Source organism: Opisthorchis viverrini (assembly GCF_000715545.1).
Source record: "Opisthorchis viverrini unplaced genomic scaffold opera_v5_389, whole genome shotgun sequence".
In the NCBI taxonomy this organism is placed as follows: Eukaryota; Metazoa; Platyhelminthes; class Trematoda; order Opisthorchiida; family Opisthorchiidae; genus Opisthorchis; species Opisthorchis viverrini.
In genome coordinates this window covers 235,474-255,998 of record NW_008752050.1, presented here as the reverse complement: position 1 = coordinate 255,998, position 20,525 = coordinate 235,474, and the positions used below count along the sequence as shown (strand labels likewise).

The window sequence follows — 20,525 nt, the reverse complement described above, 5'->3', positions numbered from 1 at the left end:
TGAATGCACTGACTGTAAATCGGGTTGTGGCTTTGCCTTCGATTGAAGAGGTTTTCGATTACCTCCAGCATCCCCGATACTTTACTGTGTTCGACTTGCATTCCGGATATTGGCAACTGCCATTCAAGGAGGAGGACCGGGAGAAAACGGTGTTTACGGTTGGGGGCCCCCGATATCAATTTAGAGGAATGCCGTTTGGTTTTTCCGCGGTACCATTCACATTACGGCGCTTGATGCTTCGTGTAACGAGAGGACTCCAGAATGTTGCAGTGTACGGAGACGATATCGTTCTTTACAGCAATTTGTAACCAGAGCACGCAGTTCACTTGAAAGCTGCTCCCTTGCCTCTATTGCTGATCTTTCCTGTATCATCTCCACTGCGCATGCATTTCCTCATCCATCTAAACTTCTGTTGGGTGACTCCAAGCTGCCGGAAATTTCCTGGTCCTCTGCCATTGGCCCCACCCGTTACACCGCCCGCCCCCTGCCCCATCGCGTAAGCGGGTCAGGGAGAAGTTAGCCCACTGCCCGAAAAATTGGCAACTACCAAGGATCGTGCTGTTCCCAACTCAAAGCGGTCTCTACGGCAGTTTCTTAGACGAACAGCATACTACAGCCGGTTCTTTAAGGATTTCAACAAGATCGCTGGGCCACTGTACGATTTACTTGGACAAAATCGGAAACTCGAATGGACCGGAGAAGCACATGAAGCTTTTGAACGTGGCAAAGCTCGGATGTTGGATCGGCAACTAACCCGCAAACTTCTCAGGGTCGGAGAGATGTTCACTGTTGCAACGGACGCCAGTGATCGCGGTATCGGTGCAGTCCTAAAGCAGAGGAATGGAGTTATCGAATATGAATAAACCCGGCCATGATAGGTAATTAAAAACGTTGGATGCCAAAATACACCGGGCTAGTGGAGAATATCGGAAATCTCAGGATTTCTCGTTGCTTATTCTCATCAACAAACTCTCTGCCGACCGAGAATCCTTGCGGGTATCTCTCGAACGCCGAGAAGAGAACGCCGTCCTCAGATCTCCCTTCCAATCCAAATTACTCAGCAGAGTCTTCCGTAGGCGTTGCACCCTAAACAGTCATACAATTACTTGTCTGCGTTCCACAGACAGTGGCCCCATCACTGATCCTGTAAACATAGCAGACCATTTAGACGCTTACTTCGCCAGCTGCTATTCACCATTTACTCCTAACACCAAACCCATACCCACAGCTGTTTACCTCCAAAGTGTGAACGGCCAGGACAACCACCTGACTATCAGTAACGTAACCCTCTCCCTAGCTGATGCTGATCGTGGACTGCGCTAGACAGCAAAAATTATCCAACGGCCGAAAGACTGCGGAACTCGCGCCACAACCCACCGCCCACAAGGTAACAGGTTGGTGGAATGGACAAGCTGATTTTTAACGGTCTTTCTGGGGGTATTCGCTGAAAGAAATTCGAGCACATGGAACTGGGTTGTGCCGGAACACCATTTAGCATTAGGATGTTCCAGCCAAAAGTTCACAGGCCGCATGTAGTTTTTTATATCGGCAGGGGGAAAAACGGTCAGGTAGTGAAATGTGGGTGCACAACCAATCGCCAGATTGGAAACTCAGCAAAGCTGCGGCATGAACTTTGGAATACCGTTTGCGGCGACAAATCCTGTTCTACCCGATTTGTAACTTTCGCGATCAATCAAACACTGGTAAATCTAGTATTGGGACGGGGGACCTGTAATAGTGGAAGCTCACGTAATTTCCGACCGTTACTGAGTCACTTCAATTTATATCAGTATCATTAACCCTCATTTAAATTTTTTGTGTAACTGAGACAGCCTTCTTTGCCTCACACCTAACGCACCAGAAATTTGGGCCCTTGAACACTGCCGGTTGAATACTAGATCTTTATTCTTGACCAATCAGAGCTGGGTGTGATACATAGCGGGTATGCGACTCCTCTATTAGCCAATCGTGTGCCAGGTCAATTTATAGGCCATTGCAATACCTACATGTGGGCGGGGTGAATTTGTTTCAGCTGTGGGCTCCTCCTGGAACTCTTCGATTGTGAGGCAAAAATCAGAGGGTGAAATGCTTGCTAGCTCCCTTCCAAGAGGAGGTAGGGGGGACAAACGCCTTATGATAGTTTAGTTGTTGGACACTGCTTGCATTCTCATCCGTGGAAAACAACCGTTAGGCACCCTATATACGTACATTTGACAGTTTGAGGTGAAACATTTGTTCCGTGAAGACCATTGGTAACTCATCGAAACCCTAGTCAGTGTCAGATGTGCTTTCAATGATTCCGCACACATGTAGTCTTTCAGTGATAGTCACTGCAGATCTCCCGATCGCAGGGACTCAATGTTCAGATCTCTCTGAGCAAGACCCTTGTAGACCTGGGATATACAGACGTTGTTCTCACTCTTGAGAAAAAGTAGAAAGCGCAGCCATTACTTGAAAGTCGACCAGGCGCATCCAGTATTTCGTCACGCGCTTCGAGCCCACAAAATGCAAAGCCATGCGTAGGACGTGGTCTTTGACCACACCTCGAAAAATTCAAAGATTAACGCTACATGTTGTGAAACGTTTTACTTACCTTGAGGTTTCATCAGTTCTGACGGTAATGTGACAGACGAAGTGAACCTACGAATCTTGAGGCCCGCAATTGCTCTTACCAATTCGTGCCACTTATGGCACCAAGAAAGCGTTTCTCTGGGTCTAAAAGGATGTGTTTGTCAGACTAGAGTTCGGGTTATATTGTTGTACGGCTATGGGACTTGGTCATTTTAGGTACATCTTCAGGTCTTTGACCACCTGTGTCTCAGAAGTATAACTGAGATCGGCTGGAATCAGCGAACTCGCGGTGAGGTGGTCAGCAGATGGGTCTTAGTGAAGCAGGGTGTACTTCCAGCAATGCGGGATAAGTTGGCCGAGCCCTCTATTGCGCATGAAGAGTTACCGGCTGCTGAGAAGAGCACTACTTTCCCCGCCTCCATCTCTTCAGCTTTCCGGATCCACCAAGGTTCTCGATCTACACGGATGCTGTCCCTCACCCAAAATTCTGACAGTTCATCTTGTGACATTTTACTCTCAACCATGAGGAATAGACGCCCTAGCTTCGAGTTCGAGTCAGCGCCAAGATCTAGATTGCTACACCGTTCCACAAACTGTAAACTCAGCACCTAACATGGTTGCAGAATGCCTCCCAGTAAGAGTCAACATCAGAGGACGTGTTGTCCAAAGGGTTTTTAGCGGGTGGATGTGGTAGGTTTGGTTCGCCTGAGGATTGGAGAGTCCCTCAATGGTTAGGCGAGGTGTGCGCACCTTACGAGTCCCTGGAAAGTGCAGCGAGAAGCAGCAACGAAGAAGCGCGCAGTTCGAATTCACGGAATTGTTCCATGACACGCGACAATAAGTAACTGACCCATCACACGTATAGTTAACGGCGATGTGGTCTATGTTTTCGATGTAAGCTTCAGTGCGGGGGCACCAGTGGCCAGCGGACTCCGGTCGTTTCGGAAGTTTCTACTGCACACAAGTAGTCTGTGGTCAGCACATAACAGCGGGCGTTCGCCGTTGCCTGTGCACCTCGATTGCAGTGCAACAACATCAGTGTGCACTTTTACGGAATGTCGCCCAGCCATAGTGCCTTTTCGGTGCTCAGCTGCCATGCTAACTGGCTACACGAGAGCCTTGACAGGAGCAGTCAGCATGCAGATTCCGAATTCGAACCACGGACCTTCCGGTCAGTAAGCTCGCCCCTTAGTCACTGAGTCATCTCTACAGCCATGATGCGGCTATCTCTGGTGATACTGGTGAGCCATATGAATCAATGGCACTCTCTTAAGATGGGAATATTCACCGATGGGTGCCACTGGCTTTCAGTTCGGGACCATCTCCGCTCTATCATATATGCAACTGATGTGTGTGGACCTACGGAGTTCAACTGCTCCGGGTATACTTATGATTAAACGATATGGCTGACCACACCGCATGACAACTATGTAGCAGCACTGCAGAGAGGTGGGTACTTGGTTTCACAGTTAGCTTCGTCCAACCTATACACACTTAAGGAAGTGCGAATTTGTGGTCCACACAACCTATTTCAGTTCGGAATCCTTCTCGCTGTTCACGGGTTACGTCTTCACGTACCTTCGTAAAATAACGTATTAGGGATAGCTAGAATTTCCTTCAGCGCCTATCTGAAGGGTGAAACGTCGCATGTCCCACGAGGCTTCTTCCAAACATCATTTGAGAACGAGGAAATACTTCCACCACTCTACTTTGATAGCTGTGAACTGCTAGAAAATCTTCAAAGGGAATATGTTCCCTGAACACCCTCATGTACCACTTTATCTGAATGACGTGGGTCTTAGCTCATCCGCTCACGGGCCTTTTTAAAGCTCAAGATCTCGGGTCAGTCAGGATGCACTGGATGTAGATGGCGGACATGTTATGCGTGACGATTGAGAGCCAGTTTTCGATGGGCTAGGCCGATCGAACTGGTCTTGACAGTACTCCACGTAATTTTGGAGGCTCCTCTAGCCATTTGCGTTCCTCGTATTCTTTGCCTAGGATGTAACCAAGACACTTAATTTTTCAGCCTGTTAATGAAGTGGTTTTCTGCAGGCATCCATTTCAAAGGCTCTTTTGAACCACCAAGCCTGTGAACCTTTCCTGCTTGGTGTCCTAAACCCCGGACACTACCGCATTAACCGCCTAAACATGTATTTTCTTTCATTTCAGATCTGAATTCATTTGTTTTATCCAAGGCTATTGGTCTTTGGTGGACCTATATACTCAGAATTTTTGAAATGTCAGGATCATTTGGTCTCGCGGCTGCTCGACGACGGGCTGCTTTGTTCGGCATGGGTTCGATGCACTCCAGGGGTATGGTGATTTTAGCCGGCAACTCACATCCTGAATTGGTCAGTTGTGTCTGCCGTCACCTGGACGCACAACCGGCAAAATGCTCCGTCTACTTTCGCCCTAGTCGAGAGACGATGGTGGACTTGGGTGAAACTGTTCGAGGTATTCCCCGCCTCTGTTCACGTTCCAATGCTTTCAGGTAGAGATGTGTACATCATTCAGTCGGGCACCAGAGATGTAAATAATGATATTATGGAACTGTTGATTCTTGCTTACGCTGCCAAATCTGCATGTGCACGGAAAGTCGTCGCTGTGGTCCCCTATTTACCCTATTGCAAGCAGAGTAAACGACGAAAGCGGGGCCCAATCACCAGCAAACTTTTGGCCAAAATGTTATGCGCTTCTGGGATAGATCATGTGATCACTTTGGACTTGCATTCGAAGGAAATTCAGGTGAGCCACTAGCAGGTTCAAAACGCTCCATTTTGGAACCGAAACTCCGTCGATCTTCGTCCGGTAAAGCTTTCTGAATGGCCGACTTCTCGATGAGGCAAGATGGCCCAATTGGTTAGAGCGCCAATTTACTGACCGAGTGGTCCATGGTTCGAACCCGACCTCCGCCTCTCGACTTCCCCTGTCTAGGCTTGGGCGACCTGGCAGTATCCCAGCCCTCGGTGCAACATTGGTCGGCATGGCAGTTAGGTGTCGAAAGGGTGCTATAGCTGAACGACTTCTCGGTTCCTATCCCGACTACCTCTTTTAGACACAACGGAAAACCTCCGATGATTTTCGATTTTTGAAACCAGTTTGTCGACTTCTTAGGTTCGTACACTTCGATACATTCCAATATGAACTAGTACTGGTCCTACCAAGTACCGTGAGACAAATACCGGCCGGAAAATAAACCATGCGCTCACATTGGGGCCAATACTTCTCATATCCGGCCATTGTGTGGGTCGGTCTATTTTGCTACCACACAGTCGTGTCATGTTACTAATCAGCATGCTGCATAAAACACGTTCAAGCACTTGTAGTTCCACAGAAACTATGGTAGTATGCTGAAGGTGGGGCCTTTTTCACGAATAGGGATTTTTGGACCCGTGTTAATGTTTTCCACAGACACTTATTTACCGATGGCAGAGAAAGTTGTGTAGTGATTGGTCCTACCAACGTGAGACAAATACCGGCCGGAAAATAAACCATGCGCTCACATTGGGGCCAATACTTCTCATATCCGGCCATTGTGTGGGTCGGTCTATTTTGCTACCACACAGTCGTGTCATGTTACTAATCAGCATGCTGCATAAAACACGTTCAAGCACTTGTAGTTCCAAAGAAACTATGGTAGTATGCTGAAGGTGGGGCCTTTTTCACGAATAGGGATTTTTGGACCCGTGTTAATGTTTTCCACAGACACTTATTTACCGATGGCAGAGAAAGTTGTGTAGTGATTGATGTACTCATCATCTTTAGATGCACACAGAATGTACAAAACTTGTCAGTGTCGGTGTCTCCGAAGCATTGGCCTGATCTGGTGGGAACATCGGATTAGTAATGCTGAAGTATACCAGACGGGTTTCGGAAAACCGAACTCTCCCACGATGTATGAGTTATCACGCTCCTTAGGTTGCGCTATTTAGGACATGTACTATGCATTCCAGAAGGCCATTACTGGCAGAGCTTTTTTTCGCCCAGCCCTAAAGCAATACTGCTGTTGTCGGATGGCGTCACCGAATTAGGATCTTATACTCTGATGCACATCATATGTGCGACTTTCATTTCTACCCTTAGTCGAACCATTCGTATTTAACTTTGGAGTACTTTGAGTAAAATGCTTAGCATGAAACCAAAATACACGTATTTGGTGGAGAATGTTCATGAGGCTTATTCAAGGCTTATTTGAAGAAATTCTTGACAGTAATAGAGATATTTTGAGTGGCCGAACAAAAAAAACGAAGCCGATATTGCATTTCTCAATTCATCTAACGGGTGTTGATTTCAGTAAGTTGAAACCGACCGGGTCTCTTGCCCACAGTAACTAACAAAAGCTGTTAGGCTTACTAATATATAGAGATTCTACAGATTGGGCTTTTGTCTCCCTTGAAGCTCGGCCAACATTGTAACGTAGTCAGTTGACGTGATTAAACTCTGGTGTCAAAGGCGAAGCCATGCGCAGCCATAAGCTTTACGGAACGATGGGCCATCGTATATATTGTTGATCTTTTGATCAGTTTAAATCAAAAGCCAATAAACGCACCCAACGCATTGCCAACAACTCTACTTTGTGTGACTACAGTGTTTAAAAACTGTGATTGTCCGATGGTCGTTTCTATGATGAACTAAGTGTTACATCAAAGTTGATTTACAGGTACATTTGTTCTGTTCTGAAGATGCCACCCTCAGAAGAGACCACAGCATGCACCTCACACTCAACTTCGGTGCGCACCGTTCGTTTCTTATGCGCAGGCTTGTAAAGAGAATCGGTATAACTGCAACATCTGTTCGGTTTAGCCTCCCATGCAACAGTGAAATCCGGACAAGCACTTGTATCAGCTTTATACTACATGGCCAACACTAAGCGTGCGATTCTCGCTTGGTTACATGAAAGCCTTTAGAACGAGCCGAGGCCAGTGCGTGACAACACGGCATAGTTAAGGATGATGTGCAGCCTGGAGACTAATGACGACTACTAATGAGCATGAGTAAAAAGTAGCGGAATGGCTGCCGTTGCACTTCAGTCGGTAGATTTCCGGCCTACTCCGCGACAAAAAAGACGATATTGCAACAGCAAATCAACAGAAACTTACAAGAGTTCTGAAGACAGTAAATCATGTGGGCTTGTGGAACTCGAGGTGCATTTACTGGGAGACTTCACGAACCCAGTGTTTGAAGTGTTTTGTGTCCCGCGCATCGATTGCCTGGATATATTTGCGGTCATATTCACTGCTCCAACCCGTTTTTATATCCACAGAAAGAAGAACCTTTTTCCGACAGATATCCGTATGTTACGCTCACAAAAGGGCTTGCTACTTGAGAAAATCCATGAGACTCCTCTTTTCGACTGATGTGACCGCTCAGTAGTACTGTTGCCTTCCATCTTCATAGCTCGAGGTAGCTCAGTAGTCAAGGTGCGAAATTACTGGCCAGAAGGTCCGTGGTTCGAGCCCAGCCTCCGCATCTCGACTGATTCTGTCTAGGCTTGGACAACCTGGCAGCATCTCAGTCATCGTGCTTGTTTCGGGTAGCATGGCAACCTGATACCTAAAAGGTATTGTAGCTGAATGATTATTTTCATTATTTCAGTTTCATCTTTGGGTGTGTTGTCTCGAAATTAGAGATCGACAGAGTGGCCAATATGGTTGGGCCGCATCATTGCACTTGAATCGTTCAGACATTGTTGAGTGTTAGTTAGTCGCTCAGTCCAGGGAGACCAGATGAATGGTTAACACGACGACCTAAGATAAACCAAGCTTTTTGGAGTGTTGAAATTCCACTGGAGACAGTTTTAAACTACGCTGCTATCTTCATTCAGCTATAGTCAGTCCAACAGCGTATCAAAATTTTTAACTTTGGGTTAGATGTTGGTGCTACTGGTCTCTTTCAGGCTTTTTCAAGTTGGATGATTCTAGGAATTAAATTGAGTTGCTCAGTCAGCTTCCATCTACCCTTTTGGGATAGTACGTATTGCGGTTTTTCATCATGAAGTCACCATTCCTAGTGTAGGAGTCTACCCATTTTTTAAGCCTTGCGTGTAAGTTGCTCAATCAGCTTCCATCTACCCTTTTGAGATAGTACGTATTGCGGGTTTTCATCATGAAGTCACCATTCCTAGTGGAGGAGTCTACCCATTTTTTAAGCCTTGCGTTGGCATTCTAAATGAATCCTTGCCTCCTCTGGATGCACGACGTGACTCCCAAACTTTTCTGCATTCTTTTCAGTTCTAGTTACACCCGCACACTGCAGGTTGTGGATAGGCTTTTTCTTGCTGTTTCCTTCGCACCCTCCTGATATCTCATGCCTCTTTCTCTCTGTTAGGGATTTTTCGACGTACCGACGGATAATCTGCGCGCTTCCCCGTTCCTCATCAAATACATAGAGACCTATGTGTTAGACTATCGGAACGCAGTGATCGTCGCAAGGCATCCGGGTGTGGTCCCACGGGCCACCAGCTATGCGGAAAGACTACGTTTGCCGCTTGTGGTGATCCACGGTGAAGAGCGAGATGAATCTGAGCGTAACGACGGTCGCAACTCACCCCCACTGGAAAGTCTTCAATCGGAAAGGAAGTAAGAGTCAGATGAGTTCTGTTTTTCCCGACCCATTATTATTATCCGAGTTCATTTTATCCTCCTTATATTCCTCCTTATTTGCAGACCTGTGGAACACACAGGAATTGAAATTCTCCCCTTCATGGTCTCGAAAGCCAAACCGCCACCGACTCTCGTAGGTGATGTGAATGGACGTATAGCTATCATTGTGGATGATATCATTGATGATGTGGAGCAGTTTGTAAGAGCTGCGGACCTATTACACGATTGGGGAGCGTATAAGGCAAGTCTTTCTCTCCTGGCCTCATTTGATCGTATCCCTTTGTCACTTTTCACATGAAAGCTCTGGTTGATGAGTCTTTTTTCATTAGTACTCACGTAAACAGTTGGATTGCCAGATTTTGGTCCGATGTCATTATTCACTACTCTCCATCTAGTGTAAAAGGTGCTGTCGTCACTTGACGGTAGCCAAATCGGCAGCTTTCAGTGTGCCATCGGTCTCCAGCAACCTCGATTGGGTTGACAGGACACTGAAATGCACCCTGTAGATGGCTCAGCTGAATGCTTCGTTATCCTTCCAATGGCTAAAAACTCGGAGTTTCGTGACCAAGCGCATGTAAACTATCTAGTAGTGGCTGCATTGTCGATACTGACTTGGCGAGGGAAACGAATATTTGGGTATATCGGAAAATAAGCGAACGCCTAGGGAACCCTCAGTGGTGTTTCCTGTTTGATACGATGATCAACCTTTGAGGAGCTGACCGGAAGGTGCGTGATTGGAACCCAACCCCTACCTCTCGATTTCTCCTGTCTACGCTCGGGCAACCTGACAGTATCCCAGCCCTCGTACTTCCTTCGGGTAGCATGGTAGTTAGGTACTGAAAGGGTGTTACAGCTGAGCGAGTTCCATGAGAGACCAACTACTCTCTTCTCTTGTGGTGTCTTCTCATCATGGTAATGATCTGTGTCGTCCAAGCAATGATTGTAGTGGTGGTCAGCTCCAACGTGCCTCACTGCAACAGACCCTCACTAGATGATAGACTAGTCTCACAGGGAGTTTCGTGATGGTTCCTTACAGGAATCTCCTCAACTTTTCTTCGCCATTGTTTGAGTCTGAAATGGTAGCTTTTGTGTACCCCGGTGCAAAATAACTGGCTTCCACAGCTACCGGTAACCACCTGAGGCTCAGCATGCATTGCTAACCGGTGCAAAGCGACTGAACCGTGTTGCAATGTGACGGTGTGTGACCCAGTGAGCTTTATTGGGGGGTTTCACTTTGACACCCGCAGAGTTTCTGACACCAGGTTGGTCACAGGAGAGAGCTTTGAGAAGCACGGCCTGCTTATCCTCCAGGTTGGGGATTTGGACCAATACGAAGACTTGTTCCTTGATAAACCTGTACTACTGTAATAGTATACTTGCACCCACCCGCTACCTTGCTGTCAGGCTTTTGAGCGATAGGCTTTGGTAAAGAACCCTAGTCCTCCTCCTGTCTAGGTGTGGGCGCCGTGATAGGATCCCAGCCAGCGCATTGGGTCTTCTCTGTAGACGGTAATTCGGTATAGCACGTGGCCCAGTCATCTTGGCTCGCTGTGCTGGATTCATTCCATGGGTGAAATACCTTTACTTCATCGAAGGCCTGTTTCCTTACCACCTCACCGTGAACTCACTAATACCATCCATCTTCAGCAATAGTTCTGATAGATCGGCGTTCAATGAAGTAAACGTGCCTCGTATCATTCACTCAGATTGGCCAAGTCTGGAAGCCGTATAACAATATAGAGCGCACTGTAATTTGACACACGCGTCCTTTGAGATCCAGTGATATGTCTTTTTGATGCCACATGCCACAAATTGTCAAGCGCAAATCTGACCTTTATGAGTTGACCTCACCCATCACACTGCCATCGAAACTAATACAACTCCGGAGATACTGTAACGTTATACAACTTCCAATGTCTCTTCACCACCTAATCAGTGACGAAATTCAACAGGAAAGGAGAGATTGGGTATCTTTATCGAACAGCACTGCTCCTCACACGCTCTCACAAGTATACGATTACAAGACGTGTATGATATTCATTTCCGAGACATACCCTGTTGCACGAGTGTGTTGAGGAGAGCCATATGATCGGCAGAATCGAACCCACTCTTGGAGTCAAGGAATACTATGACTGCAGGACACCCGTAGGTTTGTGGTTGCTCTAAAACTTGAAATTCGAAAGTGTGGTCCATGCATCATCCTTGAAGAAAATTTGCATGCTGTTCTTGAGTCACGTATTCACGTGCTCTCGTCCCAGGTTTTTGGGACGGTATCTTTTAGCCTAGGAGAAACAGATAGGTTACCGGCACCGACCGAAAGTTTCGCCCCCATCCTTAAATACAGCAGTTGGGAGTTCATCAGGACCGGCAGCTTGAGGTGAAAAGGCAGCGTATTTCCGAAACCGTCGTAGGTTTCGCGTTCAGGAATGTTCTGCAGATCTTGAATCCGACTGTGCAATTGTAAGTGGCTGGTTGAGTTATTGTTGAAAATCTTCGACCTACCGATTCAAGCGTTTTTTTACATGTGAACAAATCGTTTCTAAAATTAATTGAGTCGCTCACTGGAGGTCGTTTTGAACCTTTATGTACTTCGTTTGGAATAGTCTCCGCACATTCCTAAACTTCCTCGCTTCCTCCACCTTTGCGTTCTGGGCCCACCATGCTTCTTGGTTCACGCAGATGTCGGACGATTTGTCGAGTTGTATCGTGCTCTCAACCAGGAGTACTACATATCTGAGCTTCGAGCGAGTTTATATTTTTGATCCAATTACATCACTCCAGTCGAGTTGATTGCGCTGTTTCACAGGCAATGAAACGTGTACTTTCCAAGGTTGAGGGTAGTACTTTCCGGTAAGAGTCGGTATCGAAAGGTGAACCCTCCGGAAGAAGTTTGCCCAATCTTCAGGTCCGGTATCTTCTCAATGACAGGCGAGGTGTACTCATCTTGCACGTCCCTCGCAAAGTTCAAAGGACATCAACAACAGTCGAGCGTGTGATCGGGAATCCAAATGATGCTCCTTCCAGTTCGTCAGAGTTCTTGATACGTAGCTCGTACATGATTTGAACTGACGATGTTATCGGTTTCAGGTTGTTCGGTTGTGCTCTGCTATTCTTTCCTTCACCACACCGCGATTAAGCTGCGCTCCATTCGAGCAGCCCCTATATTCCGGGAATCCCCCCTTGAAGACCAACAACCTGTTGCAGTTGACTCAGTTAGCCCTCACGAAGATAATTATAACTTTCGCAGATGAATGAACGGACCCATTCCACAGTATTATTTAGCCACTGAGGTTTTAATCTTCTGGCCCGCTTTGAGGCCGGCACACGACTCTACGGCTATTGTTCCTCTTGTCTGCTGGTCTATCTACATAGTTCATCCGAATATCACTGGAATGTGTTATGTTCGTAAAAGGATAGCGTTCATTTGCTCTGTGTTTTTGTCGGTTCTTGTATGGCACTCGGTTCCTTTGGCGCAACGAGCCAACTCTCCAAGGTCAAAGGGTGGCACGCTCACCTATTGGGCAATTCCGTAGTGAGTTGGGCTACTTTTGCAACATAGTGGCTTGGGCTGTCCAAGGTCAGTCACTACGGAATATTTTCCGTCTGACTTTGTGCGTTGTCCTCGATTAATTGCTTGTTTATTGATTTTTTAGGTCTTTGTATTCGCTACTCACGGTCTACTCAGTGCCGATGCGCCTCAACAACTGGAAGAGAGCCGGATCGACGAAGTGGTTGTCACCAACACTGTACCTCACGAAGTGCAAAAGATGCAGTGCCACAAGATCCGCACGGTGGACATTAGTGTCCTCTTGGCCGAAGCCATCCGCCGCATTCACAACGACGAATCCATGTCATATCTGTTCACCAATGTGCCACAAGACGACTGATTCAGTCCCACATGCGCCGTCGACATTTGTTTGGTTTACCCAATGGCTTTGACAAAGATTTCAGTTCCTGGCTTTTCGATCAACTCTTCCATGCCTGTGTTCCACATTTGGTGCATGGCTCGAAAATTGAACCACTGATTAACTGGCTATTTTTGGATACTATCCACATTCAGGCCAACCCGCAATCTTATGTGTGCTTTAGAGTCCACATTAACAGACAGTCGTTTTGGATAATGCTAGTCTGGATTTCAACGACGCCCTTTTTTATAGCTAACATACTTTGAATATGCACAACCCACATCCCGCACCTTGTCCTTGGATCACATACGCATGATTGTTTCAATTAAAACGAATTGGCTCGAGAAAAATCTGGAAATTCCCAGATGATCCGGACATGGTTATGATAATGGTCGTTGGTTTGTTCACTGAGCTGGCGATTTGATTGCAACCGTTTCATCATCAATCGAGGTGACGTCATCAGTGCATTGTTGGGGAGCGTAGTGGTGCGAAGTGGTGGGTTAGTGATAAGCTTTATTCGGACCCGAGAACATTTGTTTCTTCCATGTGAGGATTCATCATCATCGCGCATCTCATGAATCTCCAGAATGATTCTTACCTGCGAATTGCCGAATTGTACGCCATACTGTTCAGCAACGAGTGGCCGATTGGCAGTGATTAACGCTTGGTTGTTGGTCTGTTCGCCGAGCTTGGCAGTTGGATTGCAAACGTTTGATCACCGATCAAGGTGACATCGTCAGTGCAGGGTTGAGTACAACCCTGCACCGAGCTACCTACATTACACAACACTGCTAAGTGATTAACGCTCATCTAAACTGAATATAGCACCACCACAATCAATGGTGCCGTTCACGTCATGTGATCCTGCGTTGACTAGTTCTGTGGGTTCTCAAACGGATGGCCTTTGCGACTTGTTATTTTTTCTTTTCCGAGTGATTTGCTTACACAATGAGGCCTCGTTCCATTAATGACTGTTTGTGGAATGTTCTGTTGCGGGACGTTCCGATTCTGGGGGTCCGACCGAATCCCTGGTTTTAATCATGTACCTGAATGTGCTTTGAATTGAATGATTAGGTTTTAGAGGAAATTATCTAAGTGCGAGTTATTTGCGCCACTGGTAAGTAGTTCGTGGCCGATCGGTTAACTATTCAAACTACTAGCCCATTCGAAACTGTCTGGAGTTAAGTGAGGTGTTGTTAGGCTGGAATCCAGACGGATCCCGCTATAACGCACGTCTTCAGGCGCTGCTACGGCCGATAAGCTTAGCCCGCACGAGATTGGCCAAGAATTCGGGACGCTTGCCGGTCCGGCATCAAGACGAGATTTGATTGGTGGGGAATCTGGACCCAACAGCCAATCATGATCCAGTATTGGCCAAATACCGGTTGCCAATGGCGCATCCAGAACGCGCCAGAAATTCCAGAAAGTTATAACCGCCTACGCTACATATACGAAGCGCTGTACAACTGTTCCTGACTTCGTTTCGGGCATTAATAGACCTTGTGCACCTTTGGCGATTGTTTTGACGTGAACGCTAGCTTGGGAGGCTCAAACCGAAAACTAAGCTGAGGAAAATACGTTACTACAGATGTGCGCTGCTGACGATTCCAAATAAGGATGGAACGTTTGTACAGTGCTCCTCGTCTTTTAAGCATAGGTTGGCTTCACCTACAGGACAAAGTCTCCATTAAAAATTATTTCGTTTGCTCACTTTCGAAAGGGACATCTGCCTACCTAACGCTATGGTTCAAGTTTTTTTTTTGAGAAATATGATTAATGTAAAGGGATTCTCTGAACCTTTTCTTTTTTCGGAAATCTACTCTTTTTCTCGTTACCTAATGTTTCATTTTTCGGGCTGGTGATTGGTCGACCGGAGATTTATCCTGCACATCATCTGCGGCATACTGTCACTCATAACTTCCTTGGCACTTCCTAGCATGTTGGTAATGTGGTGAAATATTGGTAGCTCGAATGAGTTTCTTGGTTGTTGATCAGGTGAACAGATCAACAGCTACCTGATCGACAACCGATAAACTAGCATGTTGCTCAACTGAACCGTTTCTAGTAGAATGTAATTCAGCAGCAGAGAGATTGACTTTCATCCTGTTATCCTGGGGTGCCCTCTACCTTCGGGATCTCGAACCAGATGATACAAGTCCGAAGTGCCTTGTCCCAAATGGGTTTCCAGACTAATCCGACTGTTTATTGTAAATTCGTAACGGACTTGATAATCGATCTGACGGCGGAGTGATAAGCATATTCAAGCCAGAGGTACCCTCAGTAAATCGTTACGGAATTGGGATCGAATATTCCATGACTATCCATAGCCACACCACTCTCGTCTGATCGGCCGTGTTCCTGTTCTGGCGTAATTATTTCGGTGAGTCCACACCAAAGGGAGGAAGCACTGGACTCGAGTTTCGCTCTCAGCAGTGCATATCCAATGGCCGTGCCGGGATTTGAACCCCGGACATCTGACATGCGAGGCGAGCGTGTAACCACTACTCCACCAACGCACGTTGGACACATCTGAATTATCACGTCTGAACAGTTGAACGTGTTCACACTTGAGCGATGTGATTGGTGTGCCCGACTCATCGAACGACGACCCAGTAACTGTCCTGGTTGTGACGATCGATTGACCCGCCATTCAGGGCTTCCCAGTTAGTTAGTGTGGCACACGCTTGAAACCCACTGGGCAGGTTTTTGGTTGCAATTTTGGGGTTTTGCGGGATAGGTAGGGTCGTCGTTCGATGAGTCGGGCACACCAATCACATCGCTCAACTGTGACTTCAGACGTGCTAATTCAGATGCCCAACGGGCGTTGGTGGAGTAGTGGTTACACGCTCGCGTCGCATGTCAGATGTCCGGGGTTCAAATCCCGGCGCGGCCATTGGATATGCACTGCTGGTGAGCTCTAACAAGAGCGAAACTCGAGTCCAGTGCTTCCCTTTGGTGTGGACTCACCGGAATAATTATGCCAGAACAGGAACACGGCCGTTCAAACGAGAGTGGTGTGGCTATGAACAAACACCTATCCCGCAAAACTCCAAGATTCCAGGAATAACTGAACACTAAACTGCTGACCAGAGTGTCCGTGATTCTAACCCAACTCTAGCCTCTCGCTTGCATCTAGTCAGGCTTGGGCAGCCCTGGGGCCACCTTTAACTGTGTGGTATTTATCCATGCATGAATTGTTACTTTTAACATTGTTTTACGCTATGAATATTGCTCAGGGGTCCACCCACAGTGCTACAAAATGTACCTATGATTTTGCATCTAACCAACGTAAGAGTACGGAACTGCTGCAGACGTTGACTCAATAGGTTAGCGATCTCACCGGTGAGTGAAGTCAACCCGTGCTGAAGAAGCGGGAAGCACCGTACGGTTGTCATATCCCTGTTAGTGTTAGAAGAACGGGCAGTCTGCATGACGATGCCATTTCGAACTTATCAACCTAAGATCTCACAGAATAAGTAGCAAATAAGGGGACGCGCGGTTCATCTTTAGAAATTCACGATTCCAATTCTAGTGGACAGGTACAGAATACAACCGGGTTTCGTGGAACGGGACTGACAATGTATGGTGAACGAGGACAAGAGACTGCTTGCTTGTATTTGGTAGTTGAAAACTGTTACAGCTCACTCAGAGGGTTGTTCACTCGAGTCTTGTGAGGTGCGTGTTTCACGACTCCCCAGGTGCAAGGTAGATTTCAAACTCAAAATCGTGAGTGGCTTTGTCTAGGTGTCGCTCGTATCATTGAGCAGCCGGGTGTCAAAATAGTTCTATATGCGTTTTAGGGCAAGCGCTTTAGTCGCTTGTCCTGGCTACAACTTGCTTGAAATCTTGAAACGGATATCACTCATTTATGTCAGTCTTTATTTTGATTGGCATAAGTGCAACTCTTCAACAACCTCCAAGCCAACAATTTCAAGGCCCTGGGCGTTTTCTTGTGTTTTTGCAAAGGATGTTGATCTTTGTGACAGTAAGAAGTCCATGCGGAACGCTCGCTTTCTAAATATGTCCGATGCGACGTAATTTGGGCAGGGCTATCTAATTTCCGATCCGCATCCACATTCCCAGTGAATGTGGCCGGAAGTAGACAGATTCCATTGGAAATCAAGCGCAGAATTTCCAACGATGAGTTCTTGGCCATCTGGCCTAAAATCATCAATAAGTGAAAAGTTGCCGCTAGCTGGCGGTCGCAGACATGACATCACATGTGGTCGTCAAACGTGTGATAGCCTCAAGCTACTGTACCGCCGTGGCTTAAGTCATTTGCCGTTTTGATTTCAAACTAATTAGTTCGGTCAATGAGGGTCAATAAAAAAGTAGCCATTCAGGCTCTCTCACAATCTACTTCGTGTCCTGTTACGTAACAAATGTTTGGCTGATTTAGACCGAAAATGGGCTAAATACTGATAAAAGCTAAAGGCGATTCTTCACTAGATAAAACCTTTTAAAAATACGAAGGAAACAAGTCCTGCACGTGAAAAAATTGAAAAATCTCGAGCTTTTGGTTTCAATACAGCTTGCGTTCACCAATTTTTGGCAGTCGGCCAAGTCGGTTGCCATGGGATTGCCGACGAGTAAAACTCAACAACAGTGTGGTCACATAGAACTTGGTTACATGAACTAGGTTCATGTCATGTAGCTGCCTAGATGTATCAGCTATATTTAAAAAAATACGAAGTTTCATCCTCTATTTTGATTGAGTGAGAAAGTCTATAAAAAACCGAATTCAAGGTGCTATAACGGTTATGCCTCTGATGCTAAATTTAATTGATCCATCGTATATAATTTCTTTGAGCTGCTGCAGTTTTTGGCAGTGCTGGTCTGTGCTGGACATCCTTCCTTCCGAACCATGACCGAAGTCGTTCGACAGAGAGTCTTGCAGGTCATACTCGCCTGAAACAGCATCAGGGTGTGAGCAATTCGGGTTGGCTGTCGGGTGATCACCATTAACAAATTCTCATTGAATGCCATTCCCGTGATCCTGCTCAACCGAAGGGGGAGAGATGGCTCAAGTGGTTAGAGCGCGAATTCATTGACCGGAAGGTCCGTGGTTTGAACCCGACCTCTGCCTCTCGACTCCCTCTGTCTAGACTTGGGCGACCTGGCAGTATCTCAACCCTCTTGCAATCTTCGAGTGGCATGGCAGTTAAGCACCGAAAGGGTGCTACAGTTGAACAATTTCAACTGAAGGTGATATTAGGACTGACCAATATGAAGGAATTGACGTACTTACCACTGATGGAAAGACCTAGAGATGATCAACAAAGTAGCTTGAAACAGAACGACTTGATGAATGGAAAATAGCTGAAGAATTTTATCGGGAGTAACTAGAACTTTCGGTAGTGGGTGAATGTCGCCGCCTGCATGATATCCCATGTTTATGGTTGAAGGAACGTTCTACGTATGAGGCCGGTTGAGCAGAGGATACCTGGATGCAGAATCCCCGTTTGGAAAAGTCCACTTTCATTCGGACTTCACTGATGGTCCTTAGTATACATAGATATAATTGTAAGTGGATTCAGCATTTCTAAGATCCACATTAATCTCGTTTGAACAGTTGTCCCATTCTGAACCAATTCTTCTGGTGATCCATCGTCAAAGAGGGGAGCACTGGACTCGAGTTTCGCTCTTAGTAGAGCTTATCATTAGTGCAGATCTTTGGTCTCAACGGGTTTCGAACTCCAGTTGTTGGAATTACGAGGCGAGCGCGTCAACACTACTTCACCAGCGCACGCTGGACGAACATGATTCTCTACGTGCGAACAGGCGACTCTTCGCGCTGGTGCGATGCGATTATTCTGCCTGATGCCTCGAATGAAGACCCAGTGTAACGGTGAATACTACTTATGGGACACGCGAGTAGTATGTCTTCCCGTAAATCCGCTTCACGTCTCTTGAAAAGTGAGATCTATTACGAAATTTGTGGAGTCACTTGTTAGCATTCGCTTGCATTTTAGTAACAGTCAATGAATATCCAGGAAAGTTCACGAAGACGCGTTCAAGAAGATGGATATTCAGTTTTGTAAACAAGATGCATATGAGAGTTTTGCTCCCCTGTCCAATAGTCTGTAACTGTGAGAGTTTTGCTTCCCTGTCCAATAATTTGTAACTGTTTTGTTGGCGTTTTCTAATTAGTAACTCCGCAACGAAGGCTTTCCTCATTTCACCAGTAACCATCCTGATCGCGTCGCTCGGTTGAATCATCTGTCATGGCTTCCCGGTCAGTGAGCGTCATCAGTGACTGAAACTCGCAGAACTTTCACATTCGGCCAATTGATAGCTCACACCGATTACCTTTGGCTATCTTCTCCGAGTAACTCGCCAGCTATCCCACATGCGATGAATATTTTTCAACGATGTTTTCTCTAACTTGTAAAAGAGAACCTTTTTAGGCTGGGTATGGGAGTACTATGTATCCTGTCAGGCACTGTTTTTGGAAACTTTTTATCATGTTCCTTGTGGTCCGCTGGACGTAAAATTCACAGATCAGTGCTGTCGATCCCAGCGTGAAATACCCATTCACCCACATACTACTGCTGCACTCCTCAGTAGTCGAGTAAATATGAAAGTAGTAATATTGACCGACATGGACGGTGAACGCCGGACGTTCATGCAAAGTACACTTCATACGTCCATGGGTGAGGTTGATGACGTTAGTAACTCCGCAACGAAGGCGTTCTTCATTTCACCAGTAACCATCCTGATCGCGTCTCTCGGTTGAATCATCTGTCATGGCTTCCCGGTCAGTGAGCGTCATCAGTGACTGAAACTCGCAGAACTTTCACATTCGGCCAATTGATAGCTCACACCGATTACCTTTGGCTATCTTCGCCGAGTAACTCGCCAGCTATCCCACATGCGATGAATATTTTTCAACTCTGTTTTCTCTAACCCGTAAAAGGGAACCATTTTAGGCCGGGTATTGGAGAACTGTATATCCTGTCAGGCACCGTTTTTGGAAATTTTTATCACGTCCCTTGTGGTCCGCTGGACGTCAACTTCACAGATCAGTGCTGTCGATCCCAGCGTGAAATACCCATTCACCCATGAACTACTGCTGCACTCCTCAGTAGTCGAGTTAATATGTAAGTAATAATATCGACAAACATGGACGGTGAACGCCGGACGTTCATGCAAAGTACATTTCACACGTCCATAGGTTGATGCCGTTTCGTGGTTGTCAAGACCTAAGCATGGTCCAGATATAGTCCTTACCAACGGAAACATATCACCGACGACACCGATAAAGTCGAAGGTGCAATGACCACTTCACAACTGGAACCTTAGTGTCACGCAGCGCGGTTGAATTTTTTCAGGAATGAATGGATTACCTCTAATTCGAGACACTTAAGTGAACTTTATCAGCGCACGCAACGTAGCTCTGTTTTGGATACGGTGCCGCTCAAAACCAATGTTTATGTAAAACACA

The 20,525-nt window shown here is 46.5% G+C and overlaps 3 protein-coding genes across 3 annotated transcripts in view; 2 read left to right on the top strand and 1 right to left on the bottom strand.

Moving 5' to 3' along the window:
* Positions 1-11,369, bottom strand: part of T265_10656 (hypothetical protein) — a gene marked incomplete at both ends in the record, with an annotated part of 15,152 nt that extends 3,783 nt beyond the window's left edge. Inside the window, one exon of the mRNA XM_009177103.1 lies at positions 11,231-11,369. Coding sequence (XP_009175367.1) covers positions 11,231-11,369 — 139 coding nt within the window. The remainder of the gene's footprint in view (positions 1-11,230) is intronic.
* On the top strand, positions 4,866-9,448 carry T265_15227 (hypothetical protein; the record flags this gene model as incomplete). The annotated part of the gene is made up of 4 exons (XM_009177104.1): positions 4,866-5,028; positions 5,066-5,319; positions 8,902-9,152; positions 9,240-9,448. Coding segments are annotated over 4 exons (876 nt in total), but the record flags the coding sequence as incomplete, so codon positions are not given.
* Positions 11,370-16,302: 4,933 nt separating the features above from the next.
* The window catches only part of T265_15226 (hypothetical protein), a gene marked incomplete at both ends in the record, with an annotated part of 11,841 nt that continues 7,618 nt past the window's right edge, over positions 16,303-20,525 (top strand). The window contains 4 exon segments of the mRNA XM_009177102.1: positions 16,303-16,369; positions 17,901-18,007; positions 18,092-18,286; positions 18,654-18,878. Of these exon segments, the coding sequence (XP_009175366.1) occupies positions 16,303-16,369; positions 17,901-18,007; positions 18,092-18,286; positions 18,654-18,878 (594 nt within the window).